Source organism: Xenopus tropicalis, chromosome 2 (assembly GCF_000004195.4).
Source record: "Xenopus tropicalis strain Nigerian chromosome 2, UCB_Xtro_10.0, whole genome shotgun sequence".
NCBI lineage: Eukaryota > Metazoa > Chordata > Amphibia > Anura > Pipidae > Xenopus > Xenopus tropicalis.
Genome location: NC_030678.2, coordinates 179,069,669 through 179,096,571, shown reverse-complemented (window position 1 = coordinate 179,096,571; position 26,903 = coordinate 179,069,669). Strand labels below are relative to the sequence as shown.

The following is a 26,903-nucleotide window of genomic DNA, read 5'->3' as shown; positions in this document are numbered from 1 at the left end:
GTATCTGCCTGTGGGTGGGCATTAGTCTGCAGTTGGGTGGGCATTAGTCTGCAGTTGGGTGGGCATTAGTCTGCAGTTGGGTGGGCATTAGTCTGCAGTTGGGTGGGCATTAGTCTGCAGTTGGGTGGGCTTAAAGGGGCAGTGTTACACTGGGGCTGGTGCGCAACATACTTTTGCCTATGGTTTTAATTAAGAAATCAATGTTTTTTTGTTATTTCCGGCACAATGCAGAATATGAAGCCCTTCCTGTCCCACACTATGTCAAAGCAGCTCATTAAACTAGTAACCAGGCCACTGCGAAGCCCCTGATAATGAACAGCTTGACGGTTGATACTTAGCAACAGAAGTCCTATTGATGTGCTTGTTTTAACAAAGCTGTTGTAGGTGTTTGCTGTGCCTTTAAAGGGGAACTATCATGAAATTTAATACAAGCTTGGGCACACTGAAACTCAATAGTTAATCTCTACCACTCCTGACATTAAAGAATAAGTAACTTTTTTTTTTAATCTGTAAAATGACTTTGTACAGCCCCCACACTAACATACCTTTCTCTCAGTGGGAACCCCCCCCCCCCCACCAAAGGCTGTATTAGACCTGCCTGTCAATCAAGACCTGCCTGATTAAGGGTGAAGACACACTGTGCTACTAGTAGCAACTCCTACTATAGCCCTCACTATGCATTCCTATGGGAGGTGCAGTTTAACTACAACTGGTGGGCCTAAAGTTAGTCATCCCCTTTCCCGCCAGACCCCTGGGGGGGGTCACACAATACAGCCAGACCCTACCACTGCCAGACCCCTGGGGGGGGGGGGGGGGGTCACACAATACAGCCAGACCCTACCACTGCCAGACCCCTGAGGGGGGGGGGGGTCACACAATACAGCCAGACCCTACCACTGCCAGACCCCTGGGGGGGGGGGGGTCACACAATACAGCCAGACCCTACCACTGCCAGACCCCTGAGGGGGGGGGGGGTCACACAATACAGCCAGACCCTACCACTGCCAGACCCCTGGGGGGGGGGGGGGGGGTCACACAATACAGCCAGACCCTACCACTGCCAGACCCCTGGGGGGGGGGTCACACAATACAGCCAGACCCTACCACTGCCAGACCCCTAGGGGGGGGGTGTCACACAATACAGCCAGACCCTACCACTGCCAGACCCCTGGGGGGGGTCACACAATACAGCCAGACCCTACCACTGCCAGACCCCTAGGGGGGGTGTCACACAATACAGCCAGACTGAAAGTCTCTCAGGGAAAGCAGGACCCGGGCCCGGCCCCCTTCTTATCGCTCGGCCAATGACAGTTCAGGGTGGGCGGGGCGGGCTTTTCTAGTTGAAGGTTTCCCTCAATTGCCTGGGTTAAGCCGAGAGTTGCTTGTACCATGTGTTAGAAATACGCTCTCGTAATTGGCTGCTATTGAAACCATGTGACTAGAAAGCCGGCACGCTGATTTGTCAGTCGGGTTTCCTGTTCCGGTTGCTATGGAGACGAGTTGAAACTGCGGCGCTTTCCTGCTTTGCGGGACTCTGGCGTCTCCGGCAGCCGCAGCTACAGATCGCAGCGCGCACAGACGCATCGGGGAGACGCAATACAGAGGCGGGTAATGAGCTCAATCTCATGGGCTAGGGGCCCGTCCGCTGGGTAATCGCGTCTGGTAACTATGGTTACGGTGTTTGGCGCCATCTTGGTTGGGGCTGAGTTATCTTTAAAAAGAGACAGTATAAAATGTACGGGTTACTCTCACAGTGATGTTAGTTGCTATAGGCACAGTCCCTAGCAACCCAAGCTGCATGCAGTGTGGGGCCGGTATTAGTGGGGTGTAACTCCCAGCCTGGAGGCTTATGGGGGCGCAGGGAGTTACATACAGATATAAAGGCTAAATGCCCCTTCAGCTACCGGCGGGGCAAATACACGGCTGTACTACAGGGGTAGTGGTTACTGGGTCCGACTGATCCGAATACCGGAATGTGTCTCCGTATAAGAACCAGTGCCCCCCCCATGGGCAGGTACAGAGAGGGACTGGGGGTATATGGGGGGGTAGTTATGCCTGAGGGTGTCCGTCTCTGTGCCCATGGGAGACTGGCATTGCCCTACTGGCCCCTCCCAACCTTGGGCACCATGGCCAATAGGATCCCATTCCCATCTGAGCAGTTTGTGGTGCAGACTTGGCCCCCTGGCCCCCCAGGCCATAGAATAACAACCCTAATTGCCCCTCTCACTGCTCATAGGCGCGGCCATAGAATAACAACCCTAATTGCCCCTCTCACTGCTCATAGGCCCGGCCATAGAATAACAACCCTAATTGCCCCTCTCACTGCTCATAGGCCAGGCCATAGAATAACAACCCTAATTGCCCCTCTCACTGCTCATAGGCCCGGCCATAGAATAACAACCCTAATTGCCCCTCTCACTGCTCATAGGCCAGGCCATAGAATAACAACCCTAATTGCCCCTCTCACTGCTCATAGGCCCGGCCATAGAATAACAACCCTAATTGCCCCTCTCACTGCTCATAGGCGCGGCCATAGAATAACAACCCTAATTGCCCCTCTCACTGCTCATAGGCGCGGCCATAGAATAACAACCCTAATTGCCCCTCTCACTGCTCATAGGCGCGGCCATAGAATAACAACCCTAATTGCCCCTCTCACTGCTCATAGGCGCGGCCATAGAATAACAACCCTAATTGCCCCTCTCACTGCTCATAGGCCCGGCCATAGAATAACAACCCTAATTGCCCCTCTCACTGCTCATAGGCGCGGCCATAGAATAACAACCCTAATTGCCCCTCTCACTGCTCATAGGCGCGGCCATAGAATAACAACCCTAATTGCCCCTCTCACTGCTCATAGGCGCGGCCATAGAATAACAACCCTAATTGCCCCTCTCACTGCTCATAGGCGCGGCCATAGAATAACAACCCTAATTGCCCCTCTCACTGCTCATAGGCGCGGCCATAGAATAACAACCCTAATTGCCCCTCTCACTGCTCATAGGCCCGGCCATAGAATAACAACCCTAATTGCCCCTCTCACTGCTCATAGGCGCGGCCATAGAATAACAACCCTAATTGCCCCTCTCACTGCTCATAGGCACGCCCATAGAATAACAACCCTAATTGCCCCTCTCACTGCTCATAGGCACGCCCATAGAATAACAACCCTAATTGCCCCTCTCACTGCTCATAGGCGCGGCCATAGAAACCCAGCGATGGACAGAAGACTTTCCAACCCCCCGGTCCCCGGGGCCCCTGTGGATTTCTCCTTCAAATGCATCAACTCAGTGGAAGGTAGGTGGGGGGGGGGCAATTGCACCATGTTAATTACACACTGTCTGGCTATAAAGGGGTAACTAGACCCAGCAGCTGTAGTTGGACTGCACCTCCCATAGGAATGCATAGTGAGGGTTATAGCTCTGCTGCTCCCCACAGATGTGCTGCTGGAAGAGCCCAGGCTGGGGGTGAGGCCCCTCAAGCGCTGTGAGAATGGCAAGCTCCTGAGCCAAGCTCTGCGCCTCAACAACAACACCCTGACCGACCTCAAAGGCTTCGGGGAGACGGCAGAAAAGCTGCTGAGTGACCCCCCCCAACTCCGCTGGATTGACTTGTCCTTTAATGATCTGTCCACCATTGACTCTGTAAGTCTGGGGGCACCCTGGGGCCAAAGGGAGTCGAAGCTGTAAATTGGTTACCAGGCTTCTATACGGGGGGCCCGGCAGCTTGTATACGGGGGGCCCGGCAGCTTGTATACGGGGGGCCCGGCAGCTTCTATACGGGGGGCCCGGCAGCTTGTATACGGGGGGCCCGGCAGCTTGTATACGGGGGGCCCGGCAGCTTGTATACGGGGGGCCCGGCAGCTTGTATACGGGGGGCCCGGCAGCTTGTATACGGGGGGCCCGGCAGCTTGTATACGGGGGGCCCGGCAGCTTGTATACGGGGGGCCCGGCAGCTTGTATACGGGGGGCCCGGCAGCTTGTATACGGGGGGCCCGGCAGCTTGTATACGGGGGCCCGGCAGCTTGTATACGGGGGCCCGGCAGCTTGTATACGGGGGGCCCGGCAGCTTGTATACGGGGGGCCCGGCAGCTTGTATACGGGGGGCCCGGCAGCTTGTATACGGGGGGCCCGGCAGCTTGTATACGGGGGGCCCGGCAGCTTGTATACGGGGGGCCCGGCAGCTTGTATACGGGGGGCCCGGCAGCTTCTATACGGGGGGGCCCGGCAGCTTCTATACGGGGGGGCCCGGCAGCTTGTATACCGAGGGGCCCGGCAGCTTGTATACCGGGGGGCCCGGCAGCTTGTATACCGGGGGGCCCGGCAGCTTCTATATGGGGGGCCCGGCAGCTTCTATATGGGGGGCCCGGCAGCTTGTATACCGGGGGGCCCGGCAGCTTGTATACCGGGGGGCCCGGCAGCTTGTATACCGGGGGGCCCGGCAGCTTGTATACCGGGGGGCCCAGTGTCTGTGGGATATTATAGGGTTGTGGGAAAGCTGCAGTTCAGCCGTGCAGCTGTGCCTGTATGGGGAATGGGGATCTAATCCAGTGCCTAATACTTGCCTCGTGTCACTGCAGGTCCTGCCCAAATACCGAAACCTCAGCGTCCTCAATCTCCATAGCAACAGCATCAGGCAACTGTCCCAGGTGGATAAACTGGCCGCCTTGCCCAACCTGAAGAGCCTGACCCTGCACGGCAACCCAATCGAGGGAGAGCGAGGCTACAGGTAGTGCCACCCTGGCACAGGTGGAGGCGCTGTTTGCCCATTGTGCCCAGGCCCTATCTGCCATTAGACAAACGGGGCACATTGCCTGTGTATAGAGTAGTATAAAGGGGCAGTACTGTGTCATGGCTCCGCCCCCTGCGCTGATATTACTCCTTTATCTCTTACAGGTGCTACATCCTCTCTGTGCTGCCGCAGCTGAAGACATTGGATTTCAGCGCTGTCACCAAGCAAGACCGTGTCACCGCCGACGTCTGGAGGCGCATGAACATGAAGCCGCGGCGCCTGAGAAGGAATAAAGATGAATAGGCCCAGTGCGTCTGTGCCCTCGCCGCAGGGAAACGCTTCCGATCTCTGGAACAGCCAATGGCCTTTGTGCCCCCCCCCTTTACTTTCTATTGTTCCCAAAGCTTCTTAGCACTGAGGTTCTGATCCACAAACAATATGTTGAGAAGCACCAGCACCGGTAGTGTAACACAGTGAGTAAGGGGGGTAAATGCCCCTGTGCCATCGGGTTTAACCCTTTATGTCTATGGCCCTGCCCAACTTCTACTGATCCACAGGGGGGAAATAGAAGTGGCCCCAATACAGAACCCTGGGGGACCCACTAAGTAGAGAATGTACCAGTGACCCCCACCCCCTGTACCCGACCCTGTGCCAGTTCCCTACCCATGTGCCAACATCGCTTAGACCGACAGCCCTGAGTTTAGAAAACAGTAATATGTGGGGCGCGGTATCAAACGCTTTGGCACAAAATAGATGCCCCCTTTTTGGGTCGGGTTTAACCCCCCCTTGTATCACCTGGGCTGTAGGACGGCTGATATCTGAGTAGGGAACGTCTTGTCTGTAAATAAATATTCCTTGAGAATGGAACCCAATTATGCTCATAATTTCATACAATTGTGTCTTAAAGGGCAGAGTCGTCCCTGCATTGTAGCGTATCCCACAATCCCCCTGGGATGTAACATCAGCAGTGCCAGCATTGTATCACTGTATGTACTGCCTGTGTGTGCCCTACCCTGCCTGCCCTACCCTGCCTGTGTGTGCCATACTCTGCCTGCCCTACCCTGCCTGTGTGTGCCATACTCTGCCTGCCCTACCCTGCCTGTGTGTGCCATACTCTGCCTGCCCTACCCTGCCTGTGTGTGCCATACCCTGCCTGCCCTACCCTGCCTGTGTGTGCCATACTCTGCCTGCCCTACCCTGCCTGTGTGTGCCATACTCTGCCTGCCCTACCCTGCCTGTGTGTGCCATACTCTGCCTGCCCTACCCTGCCTGTGTGTGCCATACTCTGCCTGCCCTACCCTGCCTGTGTGTGCCATACTCTGCCTGCCCTACCCCTGCCTGTGTGTGCCATACTCTGCCTGCCCTACCCCTGCCTGTGTGTGCCATACTCTGCCTGCCCTACCCCTGCCTGTGTGTGCCATACTCTGCCTGCCCTACCCCTGCCTGTGTGTGCCATACTCTGCCTGCCCTACCCCTGCCTGTGTGTGCCATACTCTGCCTGCCCTACCCCTGCCTGTGTGTGCCATACTCTGCCTGCCCTATGCTGCCTGTGTGTGCCATACTCTGCCTGCCCTATGCTGCCTGTGTGTGCCATACTCTGCCTGCCCTATGCTGCCTGTGTGTGCCATACTCTGCCTGTCCTATGCTGCCTGTGTGTGCCATATTCTGCCTGTCCTATGCTGCCTGTGTGTGCCATATTCTGCCCTATGCTGCCTGTGTGTGCCATACTCTGCCCTATGCTGCCTGTGTGTGCCATACTCTGCCTGCCCTATGCTGCCTGTGTGTGCCATACTCTGCCCTACCCTGCCTGTGTGTGCCATACTCTGCCTGCCCTATGCTGCCTGTGTGTGCCATACTCTGCCCTATGCTGCCTGTGTGTGCCATACTCTGCCTGCCCTATGCTGCCTGTGTGTGCCATATTCTGCCTGCCCTACCCTGCCTGTGTGTGCCATACTCTGCCTGCCCTATGCTGCCTGTGTGTGCCATATTCTGCCTGCCCTACCCTGCCTGTGTGTGCCATACTCTGCCTGCCCTACCCTGCCTGTGTGTGCCATACTCTGCCTGCCCTACCCTGACTGTGTGTGCCATACTCTGCCTGCCCTACCCTGACTGTGTGTGCCATACTCTGCCTGCCCTACCCTGACTGTGTGTGCCATACTCTGCCTGTGTGTGCCATACTCTGCCTGCCCTATGAGCCCTACCCCAAATCAGCAAAGAGCAAAACTCATCATCACTAAGGATTATTATGTGAAATTGTAATAAAGGGACATTGGGGTAATTGGGGTCACTACAGGCGCTAGAATCAGCCCATTGGCTTCTCTGTGTCGCCCTAAATCTACCGACCCCCATAGTGTAAGTAATGAGCCCCCCCTCCCATTAAATAAACTGATTAACATTTAATGACCCCAATGGTTCAGAGTTCCCCCCCCCAAGTGTTATTGGGCTCGGGGGGCTGGGTATATTCACTGCCCCAGTCTCACCCCCCCATCACTGCCCCAGTCTCGCCCCCCCCATCCCTGTCCCAGTCTCACCCCCCCATCCCTGTCCCAGTCTCGCCCCCCCATCACTGTCCCAGTCTCGCCCCCCCATCACTGCCCCAGTCTCGCCCCCCCATCACTGCCCCAGTCTCGCCCCCCCCCATCACTGCCCCAGTCTCGCCCCCCCATCACTGCCCCAGTCTCGCCCCCCCCATCACTGCCCCAGTCTCACCCCCCCATCCCTGCCCCCCCCCCCCCCCCCGTCTGTAAGTAAAAGGGCCAATAACAAGAAACCCATTCCCCCAATTCTACACAGGGAAAATGGCCCCCGGCCCTCATGTTACAAACTACAACTCCCACAATGCAACACTGACTCCCAGAAATTGTTCATCACTTACAAAACAAAAGAGAACTTTGGTCCAGTTGGCGGTTCCGACTCCCCTCCCCCTCCCCCTCCCTCCAACCAACTGTCAGTATTTGGGTCGGTGCTGAGACAAGCGGTGGGATCACAGGGGGCAGTTCTCCTGGGTTTGGCCCCCCCTTGTGCAAATGTCGGGGCAGTTCCTCGCTGGCACTTTATGGACTGGGGCAACTTCTCCCGCCCCGGGGTGAGACTCATTGGATCTGAGATACTCAGTGCCGCTATGTCCTGTTGCATGCTGGGAAACCCAACTGGATCCACTGGGAAAATCCAATGGGATCTACTAAGTTAATGTTTAGTTTGTTACTGATCAGTTATAGGTTTTAGTTTATTTCCTTCTTCTTCTCACTTTGCAGCTTCAAATGGGGGTCACTGACCCCGGCAGCCAAACCCTATTGCTCTGTGAGGCTCCAGTTTTATTGTTACTTTTTATTCCTTATCTCTCTATTCAGGTCCCTCTCCTATTCATAAACCAGCCTCTCATTTCAACCCACTCCCTGGTTGCTAAGGTAAATAAGACCCTGGCAACCAGATAGCTACTAAAATACAAAAGGGGGAGCTGCTGAACAAAAAGCTGAATAACTGAAAAAAAAAATAAAAAATAAAAAACGAAGACCATGTGCAAGTGTTTACAGAATCTCAATGTGCGCAGGGCATTGTGGGAGATGTAGTTCCGACTGATCGCTCTCATAACGGAGCGCGCAGGGCATTGTGGGAGATGTAGTTCCGACTGATCGCTCTCATAACGGAGCGCGCAGGGCATTGTGGGAGATGTAGTTCCGACTGATCGCTCTCATAACGGAGCGCGCAGGGCATTGTGGGAGATGTAGTTCCGACTGATCGCTCTCATAACGGAGCGCGCAGGGCATTGTGGGAGATGTAGTTCCGGCCCATCGCTCTCATAACGGAGCGCGCAGGGCATTGTGGGAGATGTAGTTCCGGCCCATCGCTCTCATAACGGAGCGCACAGGGCATTGTGGGAGATGTAGTTCCGACTGATCGCTCCTATTAAGGAGAGCGCAGGGCATTGTGGGAGATGTAGTTCCGACTGATCGCTCCTATTAAGGAGAGCGCAGGGCATTGTGGGAGATGTAGTTCCGACTGATCGCTCCTATTAAGGAGAGCGCAGGGCATTGTGGGAGATGTAGTTCCGACTGATCGCTCCTATTAAGGAGAGCGCAGGGCATTGTGGGAGATGTAGTTCCGACTGATCGCTCCTATTAAGGAGAGCGCAGGGCATTGTGGGAGATGTAGTTCCGACTGATCGCTTCTATTAAGGAGAGCGCAGGGCATTGTGGGAGATGTAGTTCCGGCCCAGCGTCAATTGGAGGCGCAGCTGAACGTCATCATAAGTTGCTGTCTGAGGGTGACAGGAGGCGGCCATACTGGCTGTCAGTCAGTCGATAACGATGTTGCGTTCCGGACTAAGCGGACTCGGTGTTACTCGGCTTCTCTCTTGTGGGTCGGAACCGAACTCCGTTACACTCACAGCGGCACTTGGTCTGGTTCAGCGAACAGAAACCGCTCAGGGAGCTGCCACTGCGCAGTACCGCCATACGGACACCAGGTGGCGCTGGGAAACAGCGGGTCGCTTCTACAGAACTACGGGACATTCCCTGCAGTACCGCCATACGGACACCAGGTGGCGCTGGGAAACAGCGAGTCGTATCTTAAATAATACAGGCCATTCCCTGCAGTACCGGGAAGAGCCCAGCGGGAGGCGCCAGAATGACAGTGGGAAGAAATCAAGCGACAGAAGCGGCGTGCAAGCGCTAACAGCGGCCCTCCTGGCCTATTGCTACAGCCGGGGCAACAAGTCCAAGGGTGAATATTATGGCTCCTCCTCTTGGGGCGGCGCTAAGGGCTGAGAGAGTTGGCAGTTATGTGTGTGTATGGCAGCTCCCCTCGCACTGATATTTAGTGAATTAAAGGGTAAAGGGTTAACCTCGAAAAAGTCACTGGGGCTCATTTATCAACACTGTCAGATTTGCCCAATGTTAACTAACCCCATGGTTTGTCCCTTTCCTGGTACCCATGTGACTGTCTCTGCTATCTGAGCGGGGGCAGAGGGGCAATACAGAGGGCCGAGCGGGGGCAGAGGGGCAATACAGAGGGCCGAGGGGGGATACAGAGGGCCGAGGGGGGATACAGAGGGCCGAGGGGGGATACAGAGGGCCGAGGGGCAATACAGAGGGCCGAGGGGGGATACAGAGGGCCGAGGGGCAATACAGAGGGCCGAGGGGGGATACAGAGGGCCGAGGGGGGATACAGAGGGCCGAGCGGGGGCAGAGGGGCAATACAGAGGGCCGAGGGGGGATACAGAGGGCCGAGCGGGGGCAGAGGGGCAATACAGAGGGCAGAGGGGCAATACAGAGGGCCGAGCGGGGGCAGAGGGGCAATACAGAGGGCCGAGGGGGGATACAGAGGGCCGAGCGGGGGCAGAGGGGCAATACAGAGGGCAGAGGGGCAATACAGAGGGCCAAGCGGGGGCAGAGGGGCGATACAGAGGGCCGAGGGGGGATACAGAGGGCCGAGCGGGGGCAGAGGGGCAACACAGAGGGCCGAGCGGGGGCAGAGGGGCAATACAGAGGGCAGAGGGGCAATACAGAGGGCAGAGGGGCAATACAGAGGGCCGAGCGGGGGCAGAGGGGCAATACAGAGGGCCGAGCGGGGCAGAGGGGCAATACAGAGGGCCGAGGGGGGATACAGAGGGCCGAGGGGGGATACAGAGGGCCGAGCGGGGGCAGAAGGGCAATACAGAGGGCAGAGGGGCAATACAGAGGGCCGAGCGGGGGCAGAGGGGCAATACAGAGGGCCGAGGGGGGATACAGAGGGCCGAGCGGGGGCAGAGGGGCAATACAGAGGGCAGAGGGGCAATACAGAGGGCCGAGCGGGGCAGAGGGGCAATACAGAGGGCCGAGGGGGGATACAGAGGGCCGAGCGGGGGCAGAGGGGCAATACAGAGGGCCGAGGGGGGATACAGAGGGCCGAGGGGGGATACAGAGGGCCGAGCGGGGGCAGAGGGGCAATACAGAGGGCAGAGGGGCAATACAGAGGGCCGAGCGGGGGCAGAGGGGCAATACAGAGGGCCGAGGGGGGATACAGAGGGCCGAGCGGGGGCAGAGGGGCAATACAGAGGGCCGAGCGGGGGCAGAGGGGCAATACAGAGGGCAGAGGGGCAATACAGAGGGCCGAGCGGGGGCAGAGGGGCAATACAGAGGGCAGAGGGGCAATACAGAGGGCCGAGCGGGGGCAGAGGGGCAATACAGAGGGCCGAGGGGGATACAGAGGGCCGAGCGGGGGCAGAGGGGCAATACAGAGGGCCGAGCGGGGGCAGAGGGGCAATACAGAGGGCCGAGCGGGGGCAGAGGGGCAATACAGAGGGCCGAGCGGGGGCAGAGGGGCAATACAGAGGGCCGAGCGCGGGCAGAGGGGCAATACAGAGGGCCGAGAAGGGGCAGAGGGGCAATACAGAGGGCCGAGCGGGGGCAGAGGGGCAATACAGAGGGCCGAGCGGGGGCAGAGGGGCAATACAGAGGGCCGAGCAGGGGCAGAGGGGCAATACAGAGGGCAGAGGGGCAATACAGAGGGCCGAGCAGGGGCAGAGGGGCAATACAGAGGGCCGAGCGCGGGCAGGGGGGCAATACAGAGGGCCGAGAAGGGGCAGAGGGGCAATACAGAGGGCAGAGGGGCAATACAGAGGGCCGAGCGGGGGCAGAGGGGCAATACAGAGGGCCGAGCAGGGGCAGAGGGGCAATACAGAGGGCCGAGCAGGGGCAGAGGGGCAATACAGAGGGCCGAGCGGGGGCAGAGGGGCAATACAGAGGGCCGAGCAGGGGCAGAGGGGCAATACAGAGGGCAAGCAAACAAAACTACTGTATCTCTAGATCACACAGAAGTATAAAACCAAGGAAATCCTATTATTGCCCCAGTGACTTACCCCCATCTCTGCTTATTCCCCAGGGGAGGAGCTTCTCGTGGCTGCACGGGATGGCATTGCCCCAGAGGTGGAGAGGTGAGCGCCCAGCTTAGTGCAGATTGGCAGCCATGGCTCCTGTCCCAGCACTGCCAGTCAGCTCTGCCTTTGCCTTTAACAGTAACAAGTGTATGTACCCCCATACACCCCTCTGTGTACCCCCATACACCCCTCTGTGTACCCCCCATACACCCCTGTGTGTACCCCCCATACACCCCTGTGTGTACCCCCCATACACCCCTCTACTTCTCTATATCTGCCTGATATTGACTGTTGCTTGTGCTGTACCAGTAGGGGGCGACCTGGGCACATAGACAGACTTGCCTGTTGCTCAGTGTTCCCCCCACCTGTGTGACTTTAGCCCCTCCCACTGGCCCTGGTCAGAGTCATGTGGTGCCCCTGTGCCCTCCCAGCCGCCCCCAGTGCAGGGGATGTTACACCCCCCTATTATGGTTCCCCTCCCACAACATCTATGGCAGCTCCCGCTGACTGCAATATTATTCTTTATATCCATTTCCTGGCCCAGTGAGCTTACAATCCAAGGACCTTATTACACACAATACATCTCCCTGCACCTGTAATAAAGGGACATGGATCCCTATTGGCCCAAATACCTGAATTACTTGGCGGGGGCGGGGCTTCCCAGGTGAGATTCCAGGAGACCCCCGGGGCCCCCACCGCCTGCATTAACAAAGGAGTTAACGGGGGACATTAACCTCTGAGTGCAGATGCCCCCGGGGGGTTGTTTGCTGGAGATGAGAGTAACACCTGTCCCAGAACTGCTCCCCCCCCCCCGGGGGGCTGGGGGTCATGTAGCAAAGAGACTCCGCCCACAACAAGTTCATCCTCTTCCCTTTGCCTTTAATATAGAGGAACCGGGGCTGCTGGGAAATGGTGGGACCCCCAGGATAGCCCATTGGGGGGGGGTGCAGGTCACTGGGAACAGACTTCTCCTGTAGTACTGGTGCTTGGGGGTGAGGGGGGGGGTGCAGGTCACTGGGGACAGACTTCTCCTGTAGTACTGGTGCTTGGGGGTGAGGGGGGGGTGCAGGTCACTGGGGACAGACTTCTCCTGTAGTACTGGTGCTTGGGGGTGAGGGGGGGGGTGCAGGTCACTGGGAACAGACTTCTCCTGTAGTACTGGTGCTTGGGGGTGAGGGGGGGGGGGTGCAGGTCACTGGGGACAGACTTCTCCTGTAGTACTGGTGCTTGGGGGTGAGGGGGGGGGGTGCAGGTCACTGGGGACAGACTTCTCCTGTAGTACTGGTGCTTGGGGGTGAGGGGGGGGTATTGGGGCTGGAGCTGATTGTGTCTCTGTTGCTTCCAGGCTGCTGGCAGAGAAGGTGGATCCCAATTCCCGGCACCGACTGGGCTGGACCCCCCTAATGGTGGCAGCAATGGGCCGGAACCAGAGGTACGGCGCCCTCCGATGGCCATGAAGGGGAACAGAGATGGGCAGTACCTTTCCATTGGCTCCTCCCTGTGCTGTCTGGTTGCTAAGGTCACTGTATCCAGGAGACAGCCCAAACCAAAGTGGTATAAATCCCGGCCCATAGCCGGGGGGGCAGGAGGGTTCCATTCATGGCACAGGGGCAACACCAGGCTCTATGGGGGTATCTGTTCCCCTGGCGCCGGAGCTGGGCACACAGCTGGGTACCCCTTACAGTACAGGTGGGTACAGCAAGGAGACCCACTTGGCCACAGAGCTTGCAATCCAACAGGTCTACAGACACCAATGCCCAGGCAGTGTGGGCAGCTGGGGGGCCCCGGTGTTATTCCTTATGGTTCTGTATGGAACGACCCCCCCAAGCACTGCCCCCCCTCTATCTGAGCTTATAGGGGGCAGATCCAACACCATCCTGCGCCCCCTGCTGGGGGTTAGAACTGGCACAGCTCACTATCCAATCAGAGATCAACCAACTGTGTCACATGATGTGTGAGAGATTCTCTCTTATATAGTGGCCAACCTACCCTCTTATACCCACCTACCCCAGCCTGCAGCCTTGTGCCTTTATATCGGGGGCACAGAACCCCTCAGTGACTGCTAATATCCTTATCATTTACAGTAGGGGGTACATTATCCCTTATAATACATGAGTGATACTCAGAGCTCCCTGTATAACTCAGCCTGCAGCCTTGTGCCTTTATATGGGGGGCACAGAACCCCTCAGTGACTGCTAATATCCTTATCATTTACAGTAGGGGGTACATTATCCCTTATAATACATGAGTGATACTCAGAGTTCCCTGTATAACTCAGCCTGCAGCCTTGTGCCTTTATATGGGGGGCACAGACCCCCTCAGTGACTGCTAATATCCTTATCATTTACAGTAGGGGGTACATTATCCCTTATAATACATGAGTGATACTCAGAGTTCCCTGTATAACTCAGCCTGCAGCCTTGTGCCTTTATATGGGGGGCACAGAACCCCTCAGTGACTGCTAATATCCTTATCATTTACAGTAGGGGGTACATTATCCCTTATAATACATGAGTGATACTCAGAGTTCCCTGTATAACTCAGCCTGCAGCCTTGTGCCTTTATATGGGGGGCACAGAACCCCTCAGTGACTGCTAATATCCTTATCATTTACAGTAGGGGGTACATTATCCCTTATAATACATGAGTGATACTCAGAGTTCCCTGTATAACTCAGCCTGCAGCCTTGTGCCTTTATATGGGGGGCACAGAACCCCTCAGTGACTGCTAATATCCTTATCATTTACAGTAGGGGGTACATTATCCCTTATAATACATGTGTTATATGAAGCTATTAAGGAGATATCTGTAGGGTTTGGGGGTTCAGTACCTGGGGGCACAGTTGCTAGGTGGGTGCCCGGGTTACGGGGGGCACCTCTCTGGCCGGGGGAGCCGTATCAGTAAATATAAAGGGGTTCATTGTCCGGCCTTGTTCCCAGGCTGATACCCCTGTGAGGGGCAACAAGGGGCACCTGTAAATATTTGCCGGTCCCCAAATCCGATTCCGCTGCTTGTGTAGAACGAAATCCAATTTGGGCAGCGAGTGGCAGATTCCCCTCTGATGTGCCCCCCCCGCCCCCCCGAGACCCCCTCTCGGCCGACTCTCAAGTTCATAAGTGACAAAAAGGGCCCAAATGACTTAGAACAACACAGGATTAAGGGCGAGGGGACAATGGGAGGATTTCCTCCTCTCTCGAGCGGCACGACCCCCCCGCCCCCCCGTGCCCAGTTCGTGTGTGGCCCCTTTGATGTGACCCCCCCTGACAAGCTCAATGCTACCAGTCCCCCTTGAAGGTGGCGGCTAAGAGGCTTTGGGAGCCCCCCGTGTTTGTTTAACTTTCATGTCCCTGAGACGGTTCTGCTGCTGTGGCCCCTGCCGGTTACTGTGGCCCCCGGCACAATGGGGGCAGCGCTGGGGTGTGACGCTTGGTGGCTGTTCCACCTGAGCAGCCGAGCAGAACTGCCCTGAATGGAGAGGGGCTCCGGGGGGGGGGCTGGGGGGGCTCTTCCCATGCTCAGCCCTCAACTGTGAGAAACTCCCGGCACCTTAGGGCCCCTCTGTCCTGGCCTTGGGGCCCCTGGGAAGCAAATGGCTGGTTGGGGCCTAGTGGGAGCCGCCATGTTTGTAGGAAATGAGACTAGGAGGGGGTCATAGAGAGGATGCTGGGGGGGCGCTGGAACCCCAATAATATACTGTTCACTGATCCCCAGTGTGACCCTGTAAGGGAAGGGCCCCCCAAAGAGCAGCACAGGGGCTAATACTCCTGAGGGGGGGGGGGGGGCTCCCCATAACAGAATCATTACTGCAGCAGCGGCAGAGTAATAAACCTATGGACTGTGGGACAGAGTGTCAGCTCCTGTGTCCAGTGAATGCTCAGATACAGTTATATCTGTATGTGAGTTAGGGGACCAGGTACTCGGCCGCCCATTGGTGCCAGTAGGGGCTCCGGGGGCATTAGCCTGGGGCAAGTAACCCCTTTGGCCCCATTGCTGTAGTTGTAGATTTATAGGGTATCAGTTAGTGGGCACTGGGGCAAGTTCAGCTGTTGGAGGGTTCAGGGAGTTGTAGCCCCCCCACAAAGAGAGGGAAATGGGGGGCTCAGGGCCTTGGTCAGTTTAGTAGTAAATCTCTCAGCCAGGGGTAGGATAAAGATGCCCCTGCAGGCTGGCAGTTGGGGCAGAGGGGCAGTTGGTTTGTATGCAGCTGTGCCGGGTTCATTGCAGGTGGGGCTGCAGGTTGTGTCCCCCCCCCCCCGGGGGTCTCTCATTAAAGGGATGAGTGAGTGCAGCTGCCTGAGCAAGGTGTCCCACCCCAGGTCTCCTTCCGCCCCTTCAGCACAACCTGCCCCGGCGGCCATTGTCCCCCCCATGGCTACGAATGTGTCAATAAATCAATCCCCCCCTTTTGTACCTCATCAGCGCCCGGACCCCCTTCCTGCACCTCTGCAGCTGCGCCCTAACTGCCCCCTCAGGCTCTCAGGGCATCATGGGAGTTGTAGTGCCGCTGTAAGGGTTAATCCCACTGTGTGCCCAGAGCATTCCTTCTCTGTATCTCTCTGTGTATAGTTATACTGGGTGGGACTGGGAATGGGCACTGGGAATGGGGAAGGTACTGGATGGGGACTGGGAATGGGGAAGGTACTGGATGGGGACTGGGAATGGGAAGGTACTGGATGGGGACTGGGAATGGGGAAGGTACTGGATGGGGACTGGGAATGGGAAGGTACTGGATGGGGACTGGGAATGGGGAAGGTACTGGATGGGGACTGGGAATGGGAAGGTACTGGATGGGGACTGGGAATGGGAAGGTACTGGATGGGGACTGGGAATGGGGAAGGTACTGGATGGGGACTGGGAATGGGAAGGTACTGGATGGGGACTGGGAATGGGGAGGTACTGGATGGGGACTGGGAATGGGAAGGTACTGGATGGGGACTGGGAATGGGAAGGTACTGGATGGGGACTGGAATGGGGAAGGTACTGGATGGGGACTGGGAATGGGAAGGTACTGGATGGGGACTGGGAATGGGGAAGGTACTGGATGGGGACTGGGAATGGGAAGGTACTGGATGGGGACTGGGAATGGGAAGGTACTGGATGGGGACTGGGAATGGGAAGGTACTGGATGGGGACTGGGAATGGGGAAGGTACTGGATGGGGACTGGGAATGGGAAGGTACTGGATGGGGACTGGGAATGGGAAGGTTCTGGGAGGGATTGGGAAGCCATAACCTGATCATTTGCTCTCTCTCAGTATCGTGAAATCCCTACTTCGGGCCGGTGCTGATCCGAACCTCGGGGATGAGTTCTGTAATGTTCATGAGACGTCCAAGGAGAAGGGGCTGCATTCATTGGAAGGTGAGAAGAGCCACAACTTCGGGCGGGCAGGGGGTGAGGTGCCCGGGGGGGGCAGGGGGTGAGGTGCCTGGGGGGGGCAGGGGGTGAGGTGCCCGGGGGGGCAGGGGGTGAGGTGCCCGGAGGGGGGGCAGGGGGTGAGGTGCCCGGGGGGGGCAGGGGGTGAGGTAACCGGGGGGGGCAGGGGGTGAGGTAACCGGGGGGGGCAGGGGGTGACGGTGCCCGGGGGGGCAGGGGGTGAGGTGCCCGGGGGGGCAGGGGGTGAGGTGCCCGGGGGGGGGCAGGGGGTGAGGTGCCCGGGGGGGGCAGGGGGTGAGGTGCCCTTTAAACTATTGAAGTGAAAGGGAAACTGGGGCAGTAACATGAAATGGAAGGGTTTAGTTCCCCTTTAATTCTCCCCACGTCCCACTGGGCTCATATTGTAACGAGTTAACGAATGCTAATTAATTTCCTGACCCACAAATCAATGCTCCCAAGTGGCCGGGGCTGTTAGCCAATTGCCGGGGCTGTTAGCCGCCTCCCCCTATTGCTTCCCCCTATGAGTATATATGGGGGGAGGAACGTTGCGCCTGGGTTGCCCCCCCCCCCGGGTTAGAGCCACAGCCACAGCCACTTGTGGGAAAGGTGCCGGGACTCGTTATTGTTATTATGGAAATGGCGCTGAAATATCTCGGGGGGGGGGGACAGTACTGAGCGCTTCTACCAAGAAAGGGTTAAAGGGGTAAAATTGCTCTACGTTCCCATTTGTTACAGTGTAGGCAATTCTTTAACCCTTTACCTGCCAGCAAGGTGGAATCTGTTTCTGCAACTCCCTGCGCCGGGGTGGTGACTGGCAGTTACAGGGTTAATGCTTTCTGCCTGCCAATCAGGGCAGAACAAGGGAGTTGCCCCTTTATAACTCCTCCTTGTCTGTAAGCCTGAGACACAGGCAGCAAGTGTGGGGGTTGGTTTGTTTATACAGAGCTCTAACTCCCCATAGGAATTGGGGGGTATGAAGAGGGTGTAGGGAGGGGCAGTTTCCCTGGTAAGGGGGATGGAGAGGGGCAGTTTCCTTAGTCCTTAAGGTGCAAGGTTGGTGGATTCATTAGGGCAAGTAGGCAGTATGGGGCAGCCCTGGACTGGCAACCTCTGGGTACTGGGAATGCCAGGGGGCTGTAAGGTGCCACAGACAGTCACTATTTATTGGGCTGGGGGGGCTGTTTGTGCCTCTGGGTACTGGGAATGCCAGGGGGCTGTAAGGTGCCACAGACAGTCACTATTTATTGGGCTGGGGGGGCTGTTTGTGCCTCTGGGTACTGGGAATGCCAGGGGGGCTGTAAGGTGCCACAGACAGTCACTATTTATTGGGCTGGGGGGGCTGTTTGTGCCTCTGGGTACTGGGAATGCCAGGGGGGGCTGTAAGGTGCCACAGACAGTCACTATTTATTGGGCTGGGGGGGGGGGGCTGTTTGTACCTCTGGGTACTGGGAATGCCAGGGGGGCTGTAAGGTGCCACAGACAGTCACTATTTATTGGGCTGGGGGGGCTGTTTGTGCCTCTGGGTACTGGGAATGCCAGGGGGGCTGTAAGGTGCCACAGACAGTCACTATTTATTGGGCTGGGGGGGGGCTGTTTGTGCCTCTGGGTACTGGGAATGCCAGGGGGGGCTGTAAGGTGCCACAGACAGTCACTATTTATTGGGCTGGGGGGGGGCTGTTTGTGCCTCTGGGTACTGGGAATGCCAGGGGGGCTGTAAGGTGCTACAGACAGTCACTATTTATTGGGCTGGGGGGGCTGTTTGTGCCTCTGGGTACTGGGAATGCCAGGGGGGGCTGTAAGGTGCCACAGTCAGTCACTATTTATTGGGCTGGGGGGGTGTTTGTGCCTCTGGGTACTGGGAATGCCAGGGGGGCTGTAAGGTGCCACAGACAGTCACTATTTATTGGGCTGGGGGGGCTGTTTGTGCCTCTGGGTACTGGGAATGCCAGGGGGGCTGTAAGGTGCCACAGACAGTCACTATTTATTGGGCTGGGGGGGGGGGCTGTTTGTGCCTCTGGGTACTGGGAATGCCGGGGGGGGCTGTAAGGTGCCACAGACAGTCACTATTTATTGGGCTGGGGGGGCTGTTTGTGCCTCTGGGTACTGGGAATGCCAGGGGGGCTGTAAGGTGCCACAGACAGTCACTATTTATTGGGCTGGGGGGGCTGTTTGTGCCTCTGGGTACTGGGAATGCCAGGGGGGCTGTAAGGTGCTACAGACAGTCACTATTTATTGGGCTGGGGGGGGGGCTGTTTGTGCCTCTGGGTACTGGGAATGCCAGGGGGGCTGTAAGGTGCCACAGACAGTCACTATTTATTGGGCTGGGGGGGGGGGGCTGTTTGTGCCTCTGGGTACTGGGAATGCCAGGGGGGCTGTAAGGTGCCACAGACAGTCACTATTTATTGGGCTGGGGGGGGCTGTTTGTGCCTCTGGGTACTGGGAATGCCAGGGGGGCTGTAAGGTGCCACAGTCAGTCACTATTTATTGGGCTGGGGGGGGCTGTTTGTGCCTCTGGGTACTGGGAATGCCAGGGGGGCTGTAAGGTGCCACAGACAGTCACTATTTATTGGGCTGGGGGGGGGCTGTTTGTGCCTCTGGGTACTGGGAATGCCGGGGGGGCTGTAAGGTGCCACAGACAGTCACTATTTATTGGGCTGGGGGGGCTGTTTGTGCCTCTGGGTACTGGGAATGCCGGGGGGGCTGTAAGGTGCCACAGACAGTCACTATTTATTGGGCTGGGGGGGGGGCTGTTTGTGCCTCTGGGTACTGGGAATGCCAGGGGGGCTGTAAGGTGCCACAGACAGTCACTATTTATTGGGCTGGGGGGGGGGGGCTGTTTGTGCCTCTGGGTACTGGGAATGCCGGGGGGGCTGTAAGGTGCCACAGACAGTCACTATTTATTGGGCTGGGGGGGGCTGTTTGTGCCTCTGGGTACTGGGAATGCCAGGGGGCTGTAAGGTGCCACAGACAGTCACTATTTATTGGGCTGGGGGGGGGGGGGCTGTTTGTGCCTCTGGGTACTGGGAATGCCAGGGGGGGCTGTAAGGTGCCACAGACAGTCACTATTTATTGGGCTGGGGGGCTGTTTGTGCCTCTGGGTACTGGGAATGCCAGGGGGGCTGTAAGGTGCCACAGACAGTCACTATTTATTGGGCTGGGGGGGCTGTTTGTGCCTCTGGGTACTGGGAATGCCAGGGGGGCTGTAAGGTGCCACAGACAGTCACTATTTATTGGGCTGGGGGGGCTGTTTGTGCCTGTGGGTACTGGGAATGCCGGGGGGGCTGTAAGGTGCCACAGACAGTCACTATTTATTGGGCTGGGGGGGGGGGGGCTGTTTGTGCCTCTGGGTACTGGGAATGCCAGGGGGGCTGTAAGGTGCCACAGACAGTCACTATTTATTGGGCTGGGGGGGCTGTTTGTGCCCCAGGCCAGTGATTGCTAGCTCTTGGGGCCCAGAGGGATAGCGCCATTGTGTATATTACATAGGAGCAGGCAGGGGGGGCAGGGAATGCGGGGGCGCAGGGGGGGGCTGATGGATGGGCGGCGCGGCGGCCCCTGACGCTTTATCGAGTTTCCCATCATAATGTCCCAGCATTCCCATTCCGTAGGATGATGGCTGAGCTGTCACACCGGGCAGGAAGGGAACAGACAGCCAATCAGAATGAGCCTTTAATCTCTTTACTGCTCTCCTGCCTAGCGCCTCCCATTCATCTTCCCTGACACTGCGCCGCCCCCCCCCCTGCCAGGGAACCAAGTGCCAGTCTGCTGCATTAACCCTTCTGCTGCCTCATACACACCTGCCCTTATATTAACCCCTTCTGCTGCCTCATACACATCTGCCCTTATATTAACCCCTTCTGCTGCCTCATACACACCTGCCCTTATATTAACCCCTTCTGCTGCCTCATACACACCTGCCCTTATATTAACCCCTTCTGCTGCCTCATACACACCTGCCCTTATATTAACCCCTTCTGCTGCCTCATACACATCTGCCCTTATATTAACCCCTTCTGCTGCCTCATACACACCTGCCCTTATATTAACCCCTTCTGCTGCCTCATACACATCTGCCCTTATATTAACCCCTTCTGCTGCCTCATACACACCTGCCCTTATATTAACCCCTTCTGCTGCCTCATACACATCTGCCATGCTATTAACCCTTCTGCTGCCAGCCTCATGGGAGCAGCACATACAGGGGCCCCTGCGGGTCAGGGGGAGCAGCACATAGAGGGGCCCCTGCGGGTCAGGGGGAGCAGCACATAGAGGGGCCCCTGTGGGTCGGGGGGAGCAGCACATAGAGGGGCCCCTGTGGGTCGGGGGGAGCAGCACATAGAGGGGCCCCTGTGGGTCGGGGGGAGCAGCACATACTGGGGCCCCTGCGGGTCGGGGGGAGCAGCACATACTGGGGCCCCTGGTCGGGGGCCATCGGGCCTGGGGGGAGGCAGCACATACTGGGGCCCCTGTGGGGTCGGTGGGAGCAGCACATACTGGGGCCCCTGTGGGGTCGGTGGGAGCAGCACATACTGGGGCCCCTGTGGGGTCGGTGGGAGCAGCACATACTGGGGCCCCTGTGGGGTCGGTGGGAGCAGCACATACTGGGGCCCCTGTGGGGTCGGTGGGAGCAGCACATACTGGGGCCCCTGTGGGGTCGGTGGGAGCAGCACATACTGGGGCCCCTGTGGGGTCGGTGGGAGCAGCACATACTGGGGCCCCTGTGGGGTCGGTGGGAGCAGCACATACTGGGCCCCTGTGGGGGTGGGAGCAGCACATACTGGGCCCTGTGGGGTCGGTGGGAGCAGCACATACTGGGGCCCCTGTGGGGTCGGTGGGAGCAGCACATACTGGGGCCCCTGTGGGGTCGGTGGGAGCAGCACATACTGGGGCCCCTGTGGGGTCGGTGGGAGCAGCCCCTGCACTTCCCGGAGTGAGATGATTGCTGGGAGCAAATGACCCACTTGGGGTAAAGGTGTTCGGTACCAGCGCCCGGGGCGGGGCACTTATCACCCTAATTATCACTTAATGTTCTTGTCCATCAGGGACTCACATAAATGGCCGAATATAGTGAATTGGGGCAGGACACCCCTGTATTGGATCCCAAATGGGTAATTGGGCCGGACTCACATTTATGAGCCCAGGACTATTGTGTATTTGTATTTATACCTGTGTGCGGGGGGGGGGGGAGCTGCCATATTGGTTATTAACCCCAATGCCAAGGGAACCGGCCAGAGCTCCCAGGGTATAACGTTTGTCTCTAGTGAGTGAATGGTGGGGTCCGGTACCGGTTCTGCCCCACTGTATCTCTGTATGACCCTCTCTGCGCAGTGCTGGTTACCCGCGAGGATGAATTCAGTGACCGGCTGAACAACAGGGCCAGTTTCCGGGGCTGCACCGCGCTCCATTACGCCGTGTTGGCCGATGACTACGGGACGGTCCGGGAGCTCCTGGAGGGGGGTAAGTGGCAGCCATTTTCTCTTGCTTCTTATTATGCAGTAACCCGTAGCAACCAATCGGCAGACACCTGTTACTGGTCTCTAGTTGTTAGAATAATGAAAGCTGACATCTGATTGGTTGCTATGGGTTCCTGGTCTGCTGTAACTGCATCACGTTTCCTCAGTTATCATTGGTGCAAATTAGGTTCATTAGGGATCATTTCCTCCCTTTTCTGAGTTTCCAGAAGTAACGGACGTTCCCCAAATATGGTCAAATTATCCTTATTCACTCATGTATTATAAAGGGTAATGTACCCCCTACTGTAAATGATAAGGATATTAGCAGTCACTGAGGGGTTCTGTGCCCCCCATATAAAGGCACAAGGCTGCAGGCTGAGTTATACAGGGAACTCTGAGTATCACTCATGTATTATAAGGGATACTGTACCCCCTACTGTAAATGATAAGGATATTAGCAGTCACTGAGGGGTTCTGTGCCCCCCATATAAAGGCACAAGGCTGCAGGCTGAGTTATACAGGGAACTCTGAGTATCACTCATGTATTATAAGGGATAATGTACCCCCTACTGTAAATGATAAGGATATTAGCAGTCACTGAGGGGTTCTGTGCCCCCCATATAAAGGCACAAGGCTGCAGGCTGAGTTATACAGGGAACTCTGAGTATCACTCATGTATTATAAGGGATAATGTACCCCCTACTGTAAATGATAAGGATATTAGCAGTCACTGAGGGGTTCTGTGCCCATATAATGAGTTTATTACATATATTGCCAGTATGTATATTGCTCTGTGCATTGGCTGTAGTGCAGGCATGTTGGGGTTACAAGGGGTTAAGTGCTGTAGCCAATGACAGGGACAATATTTTGGCCGAGGGACAGGCACTTAACCCCATGTAACATCCCAGCGCTGAGTATCAGTTGCACTTTCCCTGCGGGCGCCTGCGGGGGGGCTGATCTCCAATAAGAAGCAGTGGCTGGGGGTGAGTAGCACATAATTGCTCCTGGGCGGGGCTGAACGATCGCTGCCTGATTTCCACCTGCCCCTCCGTGTCTCACCCCCGGCACTTCCACCTCCCTCCGGGGCACAAACCATTAGCCCAGCGCTTAAACAAGCCGCCTATTCAGGGGGGGTCACGGCTCTGCTGTCCCGAGCATTAACCCTTGTGACCTTCCCAGGGGGCAGTGGGCAGCGGAAGTGCCACCAGCAAGAAGTACTTTAACCAGTTCTGTGCCAGAGGGACAGGCGCAGTCATGTCATAGGGCAACTCACTGTATCCTATGGGGCAATTATACATGGGTGCTGGGAGTTGTAGCGCAACGAAGAGTGGGGGAGGGTTTCAGATTGGCCAACGCCAAGTCACAGGGTTTCTTACACTATCTTGCCCTACTGTCCCCATCTTGCCCTATTGCCCCACTGTCTCCATCTTGCCCCACTGTCTCCATCTTGCCCTACTGTCTCCATCTTGCCCTACTGTCCCCATCTTGCCCTACTGTCTCCATCTTGCCCCACTGTCCCCATCTTGCCCTACTGTCTCCATCTTGCCCCACTGTCCCCATCTTGCCCCACTGTCTCCATCTTGCCCTACTGTCTCCATCTTGCCCCACTGTCTCCATCTTGCCCTACTGTCTCCATCTTGCCCTACTGTCCCCATCTTGCCCTACTGTCTCCATCTTGCCCCACTGTCCCCATCTTGCCCCACTGTCTCCATCTTGCCCTACTGTCCCCATCTTGCCCCACTGTCTCCATCTTGCCCCACTGTCTCCATCTTGCCCCACTGTCTCCATCTTGCCCCACTGTCTCCATCTTGCCCTACTGTCTCCATCTTGCCCTACTGTCCCCATCTTGCCCCACTGTCTCCATCTTGCCCCACTGTCCCCATCTTGCCCCACTGTCCCCATCTTGCCCCACTGTCTCCATCTTGCCCTACTGTCCCCATCTTGCCCCACTGTCCCCATCTTGCCCCACTGTCTCCATCTTGCCCTACTGTCCCCATCTTGCCCCACTGTCCCCATCTTGCCCCACTGTCCCCATCTTGCCCCACTGTCTCCATCTTGCCCTACTGTCCCCATCTTGCCCCACTGTCTCCATCTTGCCCTACTGTCTCCATCTTGCCCTACTGTCTCCATCTTGCCCTACTGTCTCCATCTTGCCCTACTGTCTCCATCTTGCCCTACTGTCCCCATCTTGCCCCACTGTCCCCATCTTGCCCTACTGTCCCCATCTTGCCCCACTGTCCCCATCTTGCCCCACTGTCCCCATCTTGCCCCACTGTCCCCATCTTGCCCTACTGTCCCCATCTTGCCCTACTGTCTCCATCTTGCCCTACTGTCTCCATCTTGTCCTACTGTCTCCATCTTGCCCCACTGTCCCCATCTTGCCCCACTGTCTCCATCTTGCCCCACTGTCTCCATCTTGCCCCACTGTCTCCATCTTGCCCTACTGTCCCCATCTTGCCCTACTGTCTCCATCTTGCCCCACTGTCCCCATCTTGCCCCACTGTCTCCATCTTGCCCCACTGTCTCCATCTTGCCCCACTGTCCCCTCTGCCCTACTGTCCCCCATCTTGCCCTACTGTCCCCATCTTGCCCTACTGTCTCCATCTTGCCCTACTGTCCCCATCTTGCCCTACTGTCCCCATCTTGCCCTACTGTCCCCATCTTGCCCTACTGTCCCCCATCTTGCCCTACTGTCTCCATCTTGCACTACTGTCTCCATCTTGCCCTACTGTCTCCATCTTGCCCCACTGTCTCCATCTTGCCCCACTGTCCCCATCTTGCCCTACTGTCTCCATCTTGCCCTACTGTCCCCATCTTGCCCTACTGTCTCCATCTTGCCCTACTGTCTCCATCTTGCCCTACTGTCCCCATCTTGCCCTACTGTCTCCATCTTGCCCTACTGTCTCCATCTTGCCCTACTGTCTCCATCTTGCCCTACTGTCCCCATCTTGCCCTACTGTCCCCATCTTGCCCTACTGTCCCCATCTTGCCCTACTGTCCCCATCTTGCCCTACTGTCCCCATCTTGCCCTACTGTCTCCATCTTGCCCTACTGTCCCCATCTTGCCCTACTGTCCCCATCTTGCCCTACTGTCCCCATCTTGCACTACTGTCTCCATCTTGCCCTACTGTCTCCATCTTGCCCTACTGTCCCCATCTTGCCCTACTGTCCCCATCTTGCCCTACTGTCCCCATCTTGCCCTACTGTCCCCATCTTGCACTACTGTCTCCATCTTGCCCTACTGTCCCCATCTTGCCCTACTGTCCCCATCTTGCCCTACTGTCCCCATCTTGCCCTACTGTCTCCATCCCCTGTCTGTATGAATTTTGGGGTCACACCCTATGTGCCCAACTTGCCCTATGTGTTACCCCGCGGTGTATCAGACACACAAACACCACATGATGCACTGCCAGCACCTGGGGCCCCTGTAGTTTACCCATGAGGCCACAGTACAGAACGGCATTGTGGGAGCTATGAGACACCAAAGGGTTAACCCCCAAGCTGTGTGTGCAGGGAAGGGTTAATGTGGGCAATAAGAGGTCAGTATGTTGCTTTAATCATCTGCCGGTAAATTTACTGCTGCGCCACCAAAGGGATCGATAGAAGTTTTATTGCCCCGTCCCGACCCCTCGCAGGCAGCAAAGTGAGGGGAGTGGCTCCCGGGCCCTGGGGTCTCTGTATAGCTGCCCCCCAATATCATGCTGTCTCTGGGGGTGACCTTTCCGGCAACACCCCCATATAACTGCTCTGTAGAACTACAACTCCCAGCAACCCAGTGGCAACTGTAAGGTCTCCCAGTAACACCCCCATATAACTGTTTTGTAGAACTACAACTCCCAGCAACCCAGTGGCAACTGTAAGGTCCCCCAGTAACACCCCCATAACTGCTCTGTAGAACTACAACTCCCAGCAACCCAGTGGCAACTGTAAGGTCCCCCAGTAACACCCCCATATAACTGCTCTGTAGAACTACAACTCCCAGAAACCCAGTGGCAACTGTAAGGTCTCCCAGTAACACCCCCATATAACTGCTCTGTAGAACTACAACTCCCAGAAACCCAGTGACAACTGTAAGGTCCCAGTAACACCCCCATATAACTGCTCTGTAGAACTACAACTCCCAGCAACCCAGTGACAACTGTAAGGTCTCCCAGTAACACCCCCATATAACTGCTCTGTAGAACTACAACTCCCAGAAACCCAGTGACAACTGTAAGGTCTCCCAGTAACACCCCCCATAATAACTGCTCTGTAGAACTACAACTCCCAGCAACCCAGTGACAACTGTAAGGTCTCCCAGTAACACCCCCATATAACTGCTCTGTAGAACTACAACTCCCAGAAACCCAGTGGCAACTGTAAGGTCCCCCAGTAACACCCCCATATAACTGCTCTGTAGAACTACAACTCCCAGCAACCCAGTGGCAACTGTAAGGTCCCCCAGTAACACCCCCATATAACTGCTCTGTAGAACTACAACTCCCAGCAACC

At 56.9% G+C, this 26,903-nt stretch overlaps 2 protein-coding genes across 4 annotated transcripts in view; both read left to right on the top strand.

Moving 5' to 3' along the window:
• The first annotated feature begins 1,369 nt into the window (after positions 1-1,369).
• lrtomt (leucine rich transmembrane and O-methyltransferase domain containing) lies at positions 1,370-5,598 on the top strand. 3 transcript variants are annotated; one of them, XM_012956647.3, is made up of 5 exons: positions 1,370-1,604; positions 3,197-3,297; positions 3,439-3,644; positions 4,580-4,728; positions 4,896-5,598. In XM_012956647.3, the coding sequence occupies exons 2-5, from the start codon at positions 3,219-3,221 to the stop codon at positions 5,032-5,034; spliced, it is 573 nt and encodes a 190-aa protein (XP_012812101.1). In that variant the 5' UTR covers positions 1,370-1,604; positions 3,197-3,218; the 3' UTR covers positions 5,035-5,598. The 3 variants fall into 3 exon arrangements, with proteins under 3 accessions (XP_012812101.1, NP_989055.1, XP_012812100.1); NM_203724.1 differs by having other exon boundaries at positions 1,495-1,608; XM_012956646.3 differs by lacking the exon at positions 1,370-1,604 and adding an exon at positions 1,707-2,014.
• A 3,357-nt stretch (positions 5,599-8,955) lies between these two features.
• The window catches only part of clpb (caseinolytic mitochondrial matrix peptidase chaperone subunit B), a 51,159-nt gene continuing 33,211 nt past the window's right edge, over positions 8,956-26,903 (top strand). Inside the window, exons 1-5 of the mRNA XM_031897429.1 lie at positions 8,956-9,453; positions 11,593-11,644; positions 12,933-13,019; positions 16,841-16,944; positions 22,288-22,416. Coding sequence (XP_031753289.1) covers positions 9,039-9,453; positions 11,593-11,644; positions 12,933-13,019; positions 16,841-16,944; positions 22,288-22,416 — 787 coding nt within the window. The 5' untranslated portion in view covers positions 8,956-9,038. The remainder of the gene's footprint in view (positions 9,454-11,592; positions 11,645-12,932; positions 13,020-16,840; positions 16,945-22,287; positions 22,417-26,903) is intronic.

What these genes read in the sequence shown, in the direction of transcription:
- lrtomt (XM_012956646.3), top strand. Translation starts at nt 1,974, where the DNA reads ATGTGTCTCCGTATAAGAACCAGTGCCCCCCCCATGGGCAG. An exon ending in AGTGCCCCCCCCATGGGCAG is followed by an intron (nt 2,015 to 3,196) that starts GTACAGAGAGGG and finishes CACTGCTCATAG; the next exon opens with GCGCGGCCATAGAAACCCAG. An exon ending in ATGCATCAACTCAGTGGAAG is followed by an intron (nt 3,298 to 3,438) that starts GTAGGTGGGGGG and finishes TGCTCCCCACAG; the next exon opens with ATGTGCTGCTGGAAGAGCCC.